The sequence below is a fragment of the Rhinoderma darwinii genome, chromosome 2 (assembly GCF_050947455.1).
Source record: "Rhinoderma darwinii isolate aRhiDar2 chromosome 2, aRhiDar2.hap1, whole genome shotgun sequence".
Taxonomy (NCBI): Eukaryota; Metazoa; Chordata; class Amphibia; order Anura; family Rhinodermatidae; genus Rhinoderma; species Rhinoderma darwinii.
In genome coordinates, this window is record NC_134688.1 from 216,655,706 (window position 1) to 216,671,304 (window position 15,599).

The 15,599-nt window shown below is 43.6% G+C and overlaps 1 protein-coding gene across 1 annotated transcript in view; it reads left to right on the forward strand.

The window, feature by feature from the left end:
- The window catches only part of KSR1 (kinase suppressor of ras 1), a 163,494-nt gene that overhangs the window by 87,799 nt on the left and 60,096 nt on the right, over positions 1-15,599 (forward strand). The window contains exons 3-4 of the mRNA XM_075852833.1: positions 6,647-6,794; positions 10,719-11,175. Coding sequence (XP_075708948.1) covers positions 6,647-6,794; positions 10,719-11,175 — 605 coding nt within the window. The remainder of the gene's footprint in view (positions 1-6,646; positions 6,795-10,718; positions 11,176-15,599) is intronic.

Genomic DNA, 15,599 nt, shown 5'->3' on the forward strand with positions numbered 1-15,599 from the left:
CACTGCAGGATTTTAAACCATTATGGCATAATGTGTTACCAATGGTTTTCTTGGTGACTGTGGCCCCAGCTGCCTTGAGATCATTAACAAGTTCCCCCCGTGTAGTTTTCGGCTGAGCTCTCACCTTCCTTAGGATCAAGGATACCCCACGAGGTGAGATTTTGCAAGGAGCCCCAGATCGATGTCGATTGACAGTCATTTTGTATGTCTTCCATTTTCTTACTATTGCACCAACAGTTGTCTCCTTCTCACCCAGCGTCTTACTTATGGTTTTGTAGCCCATTCCAGCCTTGTGCAGGTCTATGATCTTGTCCCTCACATCCTTAGAAAGCTCTTTGGTCTTGCCCATGCTGTAGAGGTTAGAGTCAGACTGATTAATTGAGTCTGTGGACAGGAGTCTTTTATACAGGTGACCATTTAGGACAGCTGTCTTTAATGCAGGCGCCAAGTTGATTTTTTTTTATTTTTATATATAATCTATCTCTCACTGGTAAAATTAACCTAGCCTAAAAATTCTAGACTGTTCATGTCTTTGACAGTGGGCAAACTTACAAAATCAGCAAGGGATCAAATACTTATTTCCTTCACTGTATATCTCCAAATACAAAATACAAGGCAGCACTCCAGGTTTAGTGAAAAATAGGATTACTTTAATCACCACTTTGCAAGTGGTGATTAATGTGATGCTATTTCTCACTAAATCTGGAGTGCTGCCTTGTATTTTGGATTTTGCTGGGTACTTCGGGACATTGGTCGTATGTCCGGACGAGGACTTTACAACTCTTTACAACTCAAACGTTGCTGCTTTTTTCAGTTTTATATATATACATTATATCCAAGAAATAATGATGCTGGAAAATGTCTGTTTTGCCACAAATTGGTTATCCATGAGCCACGAAAAAACAGAGATGCACAAAGGAGACGACCTAATGTTCAATGTCCTGCAGAAGTTTTAAAACTAATATCTGAACTTGGTTGGCCTTCGTAAAGACTAGCCTTTTGTTTATTTTTTTCTATCTTGGATCTAGATTATTTTGTCGCGTGTCATGGGGGCCCAGGAGCAGGATCAGAAATCTAGTCTAATCTGTCTTGCTCCAAGGTCATTAAGGTTATTGTAATCTAATCTTCTTTCCCGTTATTTATACCCTCTATAAAACCTCCTGTTCTCCTCCACTAATTGCCTGAAAGAAAGTGGGCAGAATGAATAGAAGAATGAAGGAATTTAGCGTTGTAGTGGTGCCAAACAGTTCAAGTGCCAGGTATGTCAGGCCATTGGCTTCTATAGCACCAGTAAGATTATTACAGTGACAGATTCTCCTTACTAATGAATGGTGCTTATCAGCACTATACTCTGGGGAAAGACTAAGCTGGCACACTGCTTATAAAATGTTGTACCAGAGCAGCAGTTGTCTGTGAAGGAACAAAGGAAGGAAAGTGATGTAATATAGAAATGTATCCTGAGCCAAAATTCATGCTACAAAGATCTACAGCCATACATTATGCTGTTTAATGTAGCTCAACCTTCCCGACGTTTGACGTACATGTACGTCATAGTCGTATGGGGGAGTATGGTGTCAATGGTAAATTACAGCTGACACCTTTCTCTAATGACCGGGATAGGCGATAACTTAGATTCCTGCTGTCAATAGGTATGTCGACTAAAAAATAAAAAACTTATGGCTCTTGGAAGGTGGGGAGGGAAAAAGAAAACATTGGCTTTGGCTGGAACGGGTTAAAAGGGCAGGCTCATGAGGACAACTTCTTAAGAATGGCTCTTGCTCCTGTGGACCCGTTGTGTCCATTCATGCTCTTTATTTGAATGGCCACCGTGTAAGGGCCTGTTCAACTTCCCGTCGGAGGAGACCATGAACGGAAAGGCAAACGGAAACCATAGCTTCCGTTTGCATTACTATTGATTTCAATGAGCAATGATAATGCAAATGGAAGCTATGGTTTCCGTTTGCCTTTCCGTTTATGGTCTCCTCCGACGGAAAGTGCTAACGGAACCCGGGAACACAAGGGTGACGCTGATGTGCACAAACCCTTAGGGTATGTTCACACGGCAAACCAAAAACGGCTGTAAAATACGGAGGTGTGTTCAAGCGAAAACAGACTCTGATTTTCAGCCATTTTTTATACATCAAATGTTTTTTTATGTGTTTTTTACGGCTGTTTTTGGAGCTGATTTTCTATTGAGTCAATGAAAAACGGCTCAAGAAGTAACATGCACTACTTTTTTACAGGGTGTTTGTTTACGCGCTGTTTTTACAAGCGGCGCGTAAAAAACCGCCACATGACAACGAAACACCGTTTTTCCCATTGAAATCAATGGGCAGATGTTTGGAGCCGTTCAGCCCCCATATCTTCAGCTGCTTTTCGGGCGTTTATAGCCCGAAAAACGTCTGAAAATAGACCGTGTGAACATACCCTAGTACAGAGTCCCGGGCAGAGCGCTGGTGTCGGCTCTGCTCCGGGACTCTGAGGAATTCCCTGACATCGCTGTCCACATATGAACAGCGATGTCTGGGGCTTCCCCAGAGCCGGAGTCCCGAGCAGAGCGCTGGTGTCGGCTCTGCACCGGGACTCTGTGGAATTCTCTGACATCGCTGCCCATATATGGACAGTGTGTCAGGGTCTTGCCCAGAGCGAGCAGAGCGCTGGTGTCGGCTCTGCTCCTGGACTCTGTGGAATTCCCTGACATCGCTGTCCACATATGAACAGCGATGTCTGGGGCTTCCCCAGAGCCGGAGTCCCGAGCAGAGCGCTGGTGTCGGCTCTGCTCCGGGACTCTGTCGAATTCCCTGACATCGCTGTCCACATATGAACAGCGATGTCTGGGGCTTCCCCAGAGCCGGAGTCCCGAGCAGAGCGCTGGTGTCGGCTCTGCTCGGGGACTCTGTGGAATTCCCTGACATCGCTGTCCACATATGAACAGCGATGTCTGGGGCTTCCCCAGAGCCGGAGTCCCGGGCAGAGCGCTAGTACAGGCTCTGCTCCGGGACTCTGTGGAATTCCCTGACATCGCTGCCCATATATGGACAGTGTGTCAGGGTCTTCCCCAGAGCGGAGTCCCGGGCAGAGTGCTATTATCGGCTCTGCTCCGGGACTCTGGGGAAGCCTCTGACATCGCTGTCCATACATCGACAATGATGTCAGGGGCTTCCCCAGAGCAGGAGTCCCAGTGATGTCAGGAGCACAGCTGGAGTCCCAGGAAGAGCCTACTAGCGCTCTGCCTGTGCGGCAGCATCCACAGAGGGCACTGCGGCAGCATTCACAGAGGGCACTGCGGCAGCATCCACAGAGGGCACTGCGGCAGCATCCACAGAGGGCACTGCGGCACTATCTAAAAAGGGGCTGCCCAATCTTGACATGTGTGCTAACTGAGCCGCCGGACTGCATTTAGCGACACTTAAACTGGAAAGCTGCATTGTTGAAATAAGCACGTGGAGAAATATCTCAAATTTTAAACCTAGCGCTATTATTATAGTAATGTAGTATTATTATTCTAGTAATATAGTGTTATAGTAGTTCAAATAACTAATTGATTAACAATAATTTTGTATTGTATCAAATTTGAAAGTAATGCGGCCCGTCAACTTCCCATTTTTTCTATATGCGGCCCACTTACCAGGCCGAGTTTGAGACCCCTGCCCTAGTACTACTTTTCCCCTGCAGTGGCTTTTAAAAAAAAAAGTGTGTCTTTAGACAACCCCTTTAATGTACTTTTTTTTTTTTCAGGAACAGTTCTTGCTAATGGTCCTAGAACTGGGTCTATGGTTTTCACATGCTGTTTGCGCACTTATAGAGGACCTGTGAGCCCCTCTTTCAATGCAGACACACACACACACACACACACACGCACAAATACCTAGAAGGCAGTGACAAACCTCCTCTATTGTAAAAATAATAATGGAATCTTGCATGGAGCAACTAGTTTTGATATTGAATAAAATTGTTATTAAAAGGGTTGTCTACTTAAGAAAACCCATTTTTATATACACTGTTATATACATTGTTAGGGATTTCTGAGTTAATAGAGGGTTCCTCAATTTAGAGTACATCTCTCTTGACTAGAGTGAAGTGTGGTTATGAAGAGCATCTCTTGCTCTGGAGGACTTCGAAAAGATGCCTAAAAATACACTTAAAAAACACTATGAAAGTCAGCTTACAAAACACCTGGTTTCAGATGCTGTTTTCTCTTGTAATTATTCAGCCTGGACATATGCCGTGTGAACATAGCCTTACAGGAAAATGGTATGGTACATTTTGTGGTGCAGTTTTAGTCAAGTTAGGTGCCAAGTCCTAATAAAATGTCAATTTTAGCCAAGATATTGCACAGTGTTAACGTACGAGCCTCACAATGGCATAATTTGTTAACATAAGTAGGTAAACACCCTATACCGCATTGGCCTTTACTTGAGCTTTTCTTTAAATGCTACATCTGCCTTCATAACCATTTTATTTTATTTCTTTTTTGCATTTTAAATGCATTGGAGCAATAAAAAAATAAATGGTTGCAAATATGGACATACCCTTTTAAGTCTCTTTATTTGAATACCTCTAGCTTATTTTTTTTATGCATTGTATGATACTCGGTGAAGAAACAAGAAGGTTCTCAGCAATATCCAGTTCATCAGCTGAAATGATTTAGTTTGTTTCCGTGTATCAGCATTCCAGGCGATAAGTGGACCTGACAATAAAAAGCCATCCAAACTATTTCATGTTACCAGTCTGCTGATAGCAGTTGTATACCCTTTTATCTGTTCTGTTCATATCGTTGAAGTTTTGGTATTAGGGAATTGGATGAAGTCCATAATAATTGTCTGTCTCTGTCCTGTCAGGACAAATTTTGGAGATTCTGATAAAATCAATGGTTTTCTATTGTCTCAGTTCTAGAAACAGGCTTTATCTGGCCCACCGGAGTACTAGGCCTCTGGTACAGTAATGGCCTCATAGGTCCAGCAGAAGCTGATTTTGGAGACAATCTCTTGCCTCTGGAGTCTCTTTTTATATGGTTTGATTCACAGACCTTATTGATGGCATGTCCTAGATCTTTTTGATGGCATGTCCTAGACCTTATTGATGGCATGTCCTAGATCTTATTGATGGCATGTCCTAGATCTTATTGATGGCATGTCCTAGATCTTATTGATGGCATGTCCTAGATCTTATTGATGGCATGTCCTAGACCTTATTGATGGCATGTCCTAGATCTTATTGATGGCATGTCCTAGATCTTATTGATAGCATGTCCTAGATCTTATTGTCCTGGCATGTCCTGCTGATACAGTGATGACAACAAATTTTATGATGCAGTTAAACATGCGCATGTTCTGTAAAGATGGAGGGTGAACCCTCAGAATCCTTTTGTCTGGTAAATGCAATGACCCCCAGTCTGACACTATCTAGTTATACCTGTTTTTTTCTGGGGAAAAAATAATTTATTTTCAGCTCTTAAAAATAAAGCTGACCCTATAAATTACGGATTCACCTGCTTGTTCTTGGTTTTCACTTTCGTTGCTATGCAAATTACAAATACAATAATAAACTCTATTTTAATTAATTTCTCTAATTTGGATAAAAAAAAAATTCACTGATTTCTATATTCTATCTTGCGCTCTATATTTTCAGTTGTGTAAGACAATTTTACTTGAAGGAATAGAGACTGGTTGATATGCATGCCCCATTAAATTGATGATGTTGCATGTCTACTTTAGTGGTATGATAAGTACAATTTGCAGTTGATGTAAAACCTTTTTTTCAGCTGAAGTCGGTGACTTTAGGTTGGAGTTTTACACTATGGACTGTTTTATGAAAAAAAAAAACACGGATAGTCCAGTGAGAGGACACATCTTGAATTGTTTTGGCCATTATGGTTATATATATAATGGCATTTAGCGACTTCACGTTGTGTTTTTGTTCAGGCTTAGTCTCGTGTTGTTGTGTTATCTTATCCTTGGCACTGGATTCTGTTTGTCTTCAGTGGGTTGGTTTTATGTTCCTGGGATGGAGATTATGGAGGCCGATGCTGGAGTCGAGCTACATGTAGAGAAGTAGGAGGAGTAGCGCAGCTGCTGTCTAGTAATCCTACTAGATAAAAATAGCCAGCCATTATACAGCATAATGATTTACAGTACAGCACGGCCTTCCACCCACAACACCTCAGCACTTTTCTGCAAAGTCTATCTAGCTTCTTTATGTATAAGACTATATTTATTACGCTTTGGGTTTGTACAGAGGATAATGGAAATGTTAATCATACATCTACCTAGTAACATACATTATTTACTCAGGTAGTGGCAAACCACACATTTCTTACAGTTGTCACGAATGTCACAGTTTTAACTATGCTCTAGTTTTCATAGTTGTCCTTCTATGTGTCATTGCCAGACTACATTCAATTCAGGAGCCAGCCATTCTTGAATTGAATACTTTATCTTTTTTACGTACTTTTTTCTGCTGCAGTATGAATACACGACACTGCTACTTTTGTGGGTCTGTATATAATATTATACCAGGACTGTTAGTACAATTTTAACAATGTCACTACTAATTTTATGACTAGATTTCTATGTACAATATTTTTTGGGATTATCTTTACTGTCCTGTAACATAATCTATATGTTTTCTACTTTGCATTTTGTAGAAAATACCTGAAAACTTAACACTAGATGCCTTACTGGAGATGAATGAGTTAAAAGTAAAAGAAACCATGAAGAGGTATGGGGCTAGCACAGAAGAGTGCTCCCGGCTGAATGGAGCTCTTACCTGTTTAAGGAAGCTAGCGTGGTCAGGTAAAGTCATTTTCTTTTAACTTCCGTTGCAATGTCAGTCTTGGGAGCTGTGGATGGCATTTTGAACAGTAAATGCATTTGTATTCTATAATTAAACATATAACATAAAATAAAAACCGGGACAAACTTGTACAGTATAGTACGCTGAACCTGACGACTGTAGGACACTCAATTAAAGCAACAGATGCCATAGACCTCAAATGATTTAAATGTGACTCTCCGTCACTTTGTTTTCTTTGCAGTGGGGCTGCACATAAAATAGTTGGTTAGTGTGCCCACACTATTAGATTGAATATGCAAAACCGACAACTTCTCTAACCACCACCAACCTCATTAAAATCTGCACGTACTGTAATCTTGATTTTACCAGTAGTGTGAACACCAGACTGGCTTCTTATGTGACTTAAATAACAACCCAATTCTTTTTTTGTGAAATAATGTAAAGAAAGGAAAATACACGGCGCACCATAGAGTATTGTAGTCAGAACAGAAGTGAGTATACAGGCAAATAGGTACTCACTTGTCTTACTCTAGTAACAGCGTGGTAAAATGTTATAGGTTCATAGATTGCTGCCATCCTCAAGTAGCAGGATACTACTGAGTAAGCTTGAGTATAGCGGAAGAAGAAAAATTTGCATCCGGTATGCGCTGCCGCAATGAAACGACTTCTAAGCAGAAGGTAGGTAGGAATATAAGTTCCTTTATTGGCAAAAATAAACAACACGTTTCGAGAACGGAATGATCTTTCTCAGGTCCAGTTTTCAACAAGGAGCGTGGTTCCATAGTTATACATAAAGATAAATAGATCCTGCCTCCCAATTAGGTCAAAGGCCAATGGTAAAAACATAAATTACAAGTAGATGTAAATACACATAAAGAAATAAATACATACATTTTTTTCAAGTAAAAATAGAATGCAATAAAAATTAGAAAAGTGTAAGTCTAACGGTATGTGCACACGATATCGACCATTATGTCTGAAATTACGGAGCTGTTTTCAGGAGAAAACAGCTCCGTCATTTCAGACGTAATTGCTCGTACTCGTATTTTGCGAGGCGTCATTGACGGCCGTAATGTGGAGCTGTTCTTCATTGAATTCAATGAAAAACGGCTCAAATTACGTCCAAAGTAGTGTCCTGCACTTCTTTGACGAGGCAGTCATTTTACGCGTCGTCTTTTGACAGCGATGCGTAAAATGACAGGTCGTCGGCACAGTACATCGGCAAACCCATTGAAATGAATGGGCAGATGTTTGCCGACGTATTGGAGCCGTATTTTCAGGCGTAAATCGAGGCATAATACGCCTCGTTTACGCCTGAAAATAGGTCGTGTGAACCCAGCCTAACTCATAAGATTGGCTGTTATCTCTAGGACTAGCCGCGCTATATTCAGAACATGTTGGTAAGACACAATATGAGTGCTGATAGATTGGAGGAAGGACTGGGATCATAAATAACCATATCACTCCAGAAAACAAACTAAAGGAATGTACCTTTTAAACACGTATTAGTTGTCCAGATGACCAGGGTCGGGGAACTGGGTATGGGAGCCTGCTAGGGACATTTGGGCCCATGAGTGCTTATGGCAATCTAGGTAACCGGGTCAGCGGCGAAAGAGGAAATGCTATTCAATACACACGATGAAGGAACTTGTGGTAGTGTCTTGGCTGCTACAGCAACAGGAATAGTGTTAGTAGCTGTGGAAGACGATGCTGGGCTAAAATAATTCATCCTTAGGTGGGATTAGTAGCAAACCATATCCGAATCTGCATAATGGGTGAATTATTATGATATCGGAAGAAAAATGAAACATAATAAGTGTTGGATTACCATAATGTTAGTGTACAATTATCATGGAATCACTGGCATAGTGAATGGGGAGATATGTATATTAGCAGATTGCTGGTACTACAAAGATTGCTTATACTAAAAAATTTACAAGTAATAGGCCGTAGGAGTCAAAGTATGTCATTTCAAGATCCACTAGTTTTTTTGTTTAGTAAAGTCTGTGAAATAATGGGCAATTAAGTAATGTACAAATGACCTGCAGCAGTCCCTTCCAGTTTTTATAATGTGTGAAAGTGGTTAGAAGATGTTATTCCGTGGTGTTCTTGTAAGGAATGGTCAAAGCAAACACGCATCTCTGCAGGGAAAAATTAAGCATTAAGCAAGGTCCATTGAAACCAGTGGGTGACCATTTAAATCAATAGATTCTCTAGAGTGCCCTCAAAAGCAGATAGTCATGCTTGACACAGCTCTTACAAATCGAAGAGGGTCCTGATCAGTGTATGCTCCTCTATTACTACAAATTGTCCAAATTACACATTTTTGAAAGGGGTTGTCCATGTCCGATATCTACTTTAATATCTCACTAGTTTTCTGTTGCCTATCTTCCGAAAACTCTAAAGACCTCAGTCTCAAAATTACTTTCCAGAGTCCAGACTATTTATTTCAGCTTACAAATGTGAACCTCCACTTTTAGGCAAAAAAAAAGTTGCTAGCTCACTTCTGTCTGCCCTGCACATGCCCAGTATGCAGGTCAATGAGATGTGCCGGGACCTGTAGGTCTATACCATAAGCACTAAACTACAGTACTGGTCACAACTAACCTCTTCCTTGGGAGATGAGTGTGCTGCTGAACCATAGGGTCCTGGGCAGCTGGCCTATAGTTCTCTTGCCTATGTAACTTTTGTTTTTACTGTAATTTGTAACATATAATACTTTCGGTAGCAAACTGCACAGATGGGTAGTGAATAGGCAAGAGTCAAGTATAGCCACTTTGGTTGATTAGGCAAAATTCTTCTAAAAGATTGAGAGAACAGTAAACAGTGGCTTCCTATTTCGTTGGCCACTGGTCATGCTTAGACATTTGTTCAGCTATGTAATTTCTTACTGTTGTAGACTACGTGTATATTCCTGTCCTGTACCGTTGTACACGAGCGACTTTGTTTCTTGTGCATACATTAAAACAAAACTTTTGGGTACCATTCTGAAAATTAGATTAGTAGCATAGTATACAGACTTCACTTGACTCGTCATCTGCTCACAGTATATTCATTCTCTATGAGCTAAACCAACATGCAAGCGTTCGGTTTGCTAAAATTGGTAAACTGCAGGAATTATATCCATAGGTTCTGGATCTTAATACATTTATGGTATGCCCCCTATCCCTCCATTTCTGGCTTCTTGTAGTAGAGAATTTTTGTTCTAAACAAAGTGCATTTGTCTGCTCCTATAGCTACTCATCTAGAGCATAAACAATATAACATAAGTATACTAAGCCACCTGCTTTTCCCTTGATGTTTATGTATGGGACATAAAATATTAAATTCAACATTAAACTGTATATGGTTCTTGAATTTCCAGCCAAAAATTGTGCATTCTTCTAAAGAAAATAATATGGGATCTGCACTTGAGTTGTTCTATACTTTGTCCAGTAATTTGATGTGGGAAAATGAAATCTCCCATTGTATAATAGAAGCTCTGCTTATCTGTTTGTCTGGCTTGTTCACTGTTTCTAATAGCAACTGGCAGAATTGTGAATGCAGCTGTGGGCTATAATACAGGCTATAACTCAGGACCAATAAGGCTCTTTTCCCATATATCTGGATATTCGGCGTCGTTTCCCTCCAGTATGGTACAGAAACGCTGGAGGGAAACTGATGCCAGAACTGACCCCATGCTTTCCTAGAGGATCGTTCCTGACATCTTTTGCAACCGTTCTTACGCCCGATGTCTACCTTCACCAGACAGAAGAAGGTTACATTCAGCGTTTTTCTGTCTGGCTATACTTTGGCTATGGATGCAGGACCAATGCACAAAAGGTTATCAGTTGTGTCTGAAGTTGTGCAATGTGTTCACAAAGTGACATATTTTCCATAACTGTTTTAATTCATTGATTGACTGTAGAATTTGCTTGTTCTAGGTGGGGACGTGAAGGATACATCGTGGAATCCTAGTGAAACCCGGAAAGACAGCTCTTCCCAATCTCCTTATGACCTCTCATCCCCAGTGGGGACAGTTTGGACTTTAAACACTCAACTTCCAAAGGCCAACAGCCACCAGCCTCGATCCATATCGGTGTCCGCCATCCCAGTTTCTGAATCACATGCACATTATATTTATCCAGAGAGCTTCCAGGATCCGTTTAGCTCCTCAACACCAAGCAATAGGATAACACTGAGGACTCCCCATGGGATTACAATAACACCACCCACCACTCCAATGACAAAGAGACACATGAAGCTAAAGCCTCCTCGGACACCACCACCACCTAGCCGCAAAGTTTTTCAGCAGCTGCTGCCCAACTTTTCAACACTGAAAAGGAGCAAGTCTCATGAATCACAGCTTGGGAACAGAATAGATGAAGTTCCTCCTTCAAAGTAAGTATGCAGTCGCTTGTATATGGTTTATGTGAGCAGAATTATTGTTGGCGGCGTCAAGTTCTGGACTGTTTTGAATTTATTCTTAGAAAATAGTCACTCATTTTGTTGTGTAGACCTTAGTCTGATGACTATTTAAAATAGTATTTTCCAACATTTTCATTTTACAATCAATCCTTGTTGCATCTACCGTTTATAACCTTTGTATTAATTCATATGTGTATATTTCTGTATATCCAATGCTAGTTCGTGCAACAAAATATGCCTGGTTCTGAACAAAGTGCTGTATAGAATATAACCTATAAATATAGCATGAGTTGGTTTACTTTTTGTTCTTACAATTAAATTGGTGTACATAGCTTGTTTATATAGGTAAACTTATGCAACATCACTGTCATAATACCAAGGGGTCCTCCTTATTGTGGAAATAGTGTAGGATTACACAGCTAGTAAGGTTATGTTGCACCTTTATTTGAGTTGAAAATATAATGCAGTTAAAATGGAATTTTAAGTTTATTGTAGATTTCCATATGAACACAAGCCAGACACACAACCACATGTCTATTACTTACATAAATAAATACACGGCAGGACAAGCTCTTTTGGTGCCTAAGGGCTCATGCACAGATCAGTTACTTACTATCCAAGAGCACACTGGCACATTCATTTCTATGCGGCCATGCACACAAAACTCAGAGCAGGTTCTATTCCTGTCCGTTTTTGCGGATCAGTCTCGCCCATTCTATTCAATGGTCTGTTAAAAAAAAACAGGCGACACGCGGAAGCCATCCGTGTGCGTTCTATGTTTTCTGGATCTGTGTTTTGTGGCCGTATAAAAGGTCTCGAATGTGTGCATGAGGCCTAATGCAGGGGATTCTGGCTGCGCCCCTCACTCTCATGGTATCTGAGATTCAGCATGATAGCTATAGACAATAATTCATTTAATTCCCTCCCTTAGCCTCCAATCCTTAATACATGCCACATGCCGTCCACACATGTGGTTATTCTCAGTGCTTCAAAATATCTGTAGTAGAGTGCATTGGCTCCTCATGCAGCTCCTCTCCTGGCTCCATCCTTCACCTCCCTAATATATATACTCCCTTCCACCCAATGCACTAAAAGGAAGCGCTTGTCCCCGGAACCTGCAGCTGTCTACTCCCTGCCACTTTCTCAGTATCGCTCTAAATAGGGCTTACTCTCATCTGTAGTGTCACACACTCTGGAGTGGAGGCACATGAATGTACAGACTTGGACTGGTGGTATATTCTAAAGGAGATGTTAAGCCATGTTAAAAATGCAACAAAAATTTACAGTGTGTACTCATGATCAGGGGACTGTAGAGTGCGTACACTCCTACCGGGGGGAAGTGGCTTCACCTACTCACCTTCCCCATTAATGGCCATACCTTTTTCCAAACCCCCTGTCCCTCTAATAAGACTCAGACACTTGGGTTGGATAAATTTGGCCACAGCAGCCATTTTATTTACAAACAAACATCAAGAACACCAATTTACAAATAATAATAACAATGGAAGGGGAGTCCTTGGAGCTACAAAAGTCTGTCACGAAACAGCCCACCTGCATAGTATTTTTCTCCCAGCCGTCACCCTACTGGCTCAGGGGCACCGTTATACCTGCAGTTGGCTGACCTCAACCGCAACCACTCCCCGGGACACCACCCAGCGGGAGCCCAAATTGACCACTCCTCGGGACACCACCCAGCAGGAGCCCAAATTGACCACTCCTCGGGACACCACCCAGCAGGAGCCCAAATTGAGCAGACTACCAACCATAATAAATTGGGGAGGGACCATACCCCCTATGAATCCCCCCCCCCCCACAGTAATTTACCACCAACTCCAAGGACCCCCAATCCGCCATACAACTGCTGCGACATTGCAAAACTGTTCCACAGCATCCTCCGGTACCTGCGGAAAAACAAAAACAACGAGCAACAAAGCGAAATACCAAAATAGTCACACAGATGAACACATCATTTTGGGAGGGAGGGTGGGACAAGCTTCCCTGAGCTGTTACTAAAGATGGCGACGCCTTTCCCTCTCCTACCCTTAAGTAAACTGACCTCGCCCCCCCTCACATCCGCCCCCTCCTAAACACACCCCTAACTCCTTAACTCCTTCCCTTCCTAACATCCCTGATCATGGTGGCCTCCCCCTATGGCATTCTGCCGGGTCCAGCCTGTACTTGATCAGGGGACTGTAGAGTGCGTACACTCCTACCGGGGGGAAGTGGCTTCACCTACTCACCTTCCCCATTAATGGCCATACCTTTTTCCAAACCCCCTGTCCCTCTAATAAGACTCAGACACTTGGGTTGGATAAATTTGGCCACAGCAGCCATTTTATTTACAAACAAACATCAAGAACACCAATTTACAAATAATAATAACAATGGAAGGGGAGTCCTTGGAGCTACAAAAGTCTGTCACGAAACAGCCCACCTGCATAGTATTTTTCTCCCAGCCGTCACCCTACTGGCTCAGGGGCACCGTTATACCTGCAGTTGGCTGACCTCAACCGCAACCACTCCCCGGGACACCACCCAGCGGGAGCCCAAATTGACCACTCCTCGGGACACCACCCAGCAGGAGCCCAAATTGACCACTCCTCGGGACACCACCCAGCAGGAGCCCAAATTGAGCAGACTACCAACCATAATAAATTGGGGAGGGACCATACCCCCTATGAATCCCCCCCCCCCCACAGTAATTTACCACCAACTCCAAGGACCCCCAATCCGCCACACGAACATACTTAGACACCTTTAAGTATGCGAGCCCCCACCCAACGAGAGGGCCCTTTCGATACCTTCCTGCAGGCGCAGAGTCCACAGGTCGATCCCCACGGCCATCAGGTACACACCATCACCTAGCCAATAATTACCCTGGCCATCCTCGAAGTCATAATGACGCACGAAGACCCCCCCGTTTCTCACCACGAAACCCGAAACTGCCCGATTAACCTTAACCCTGGCTTTATTCAACCGCTGCACCGATCTAGCATGCCGCCAAACCTTCCGCGGGACAATCTCTGACCACACCACCTTAATAGCCGGACCATAACCTGAGTAGATCGTATTTTATATCCCTGATCAATTCCCGAAAAGGACGACTACCCAAATCGTTACCCCCGACATGCAACACCAAGACATCCGGGGCCCTGTCCATCAGCGCAAACCGATGCACGTCCGGCAACACCCGACTCCACAGCATCCCCCTACTCCCCAGCCACCGCACGACTACATCCTGCCGCCGAAAACCCAACTGCCGCCCGTCTGGACGAACATCCGCCCGCTCCGCCCCCCAATGAACGTAGGAATGCCCGACGATCCACACCAATCGCCCCGCTGGTCCTGAAAAATAAAACCACTGATTAACAAAACGAGTAAGGATGCAAGCGAAACATGGAGGAGGAGAGAAAAACGATGAGGGGACCTGGAGGGAGTGTAGAGAAGGAGGGATTACGACTGGACTATCATATAAACTGAGGGCGCACATACAGCTGGAAGCGGCGGGAATCCCATCGACCTATCTGCTTTACCACTTCCTCACCCAACCCCCATGCCACCGCCTCCGTCGCTGCCCCAATCCGAACAGAATGGGGGGAAAACAACGCCTCCTCCAGTCCCAACTTCCGCAGACACCTACGAAAAACCCACGTAAACTGATACCGGGACATAAAGGACCCATCCTCATGACACAACAACTGTCCCCTACGCACCGTTGAGACCTCTCTGAACCCCGCAAAGCAGGCGACTGGGCACATCCTGACCCCCTTGGCCACCCCCAACACCACTCTCTTACCCCGACCCCCTTGATCCGTCTTAGACCGCCGGATCCAGAATTCCACACTCCGATCCGTTACCAACACATCTTCCATTCTCAACCCCCCAGGTCTCCTTGTGCTGGGAGCCACCAGCTCCCCGACCCTCAGGGCCCCAAAATATGCCCACGAGAATGCCAACCTATACAGGGTCACCTCGTAGCTGGAAAAACAAATGTCACACAACACCCCCCACAACTGTTCCAACAACATAAACGAGACAGGGCGCCGCCGATCCGGCAACATCCTCCCTCTCCTGTACCCCCTCAGGGCCTGGCCAACCAAAAAACTTTTTGTAACATCTGTGTACCCCCGGACCTTAAAACCAAAAGCCAGGGCTGCCACAAAACGATTTACCTTGGACACTGACCAGCCCGCGATAGAGACTTGCCCCAGAAAGACTAACAACGCCACCACCCGATCATCATCCGTCACTACACCCTCCAGAACTGCCAACCAACTCTCCCACTCCCGCCACGCCGAATCATAAGCAGCCCAAGTACCCTGCGCAAGCGAAGCCTGAATCAAACCTCCTGCGGCTCGTAACCCAGCCCCCACAACCATTCCGGGCAAGCGATCCCG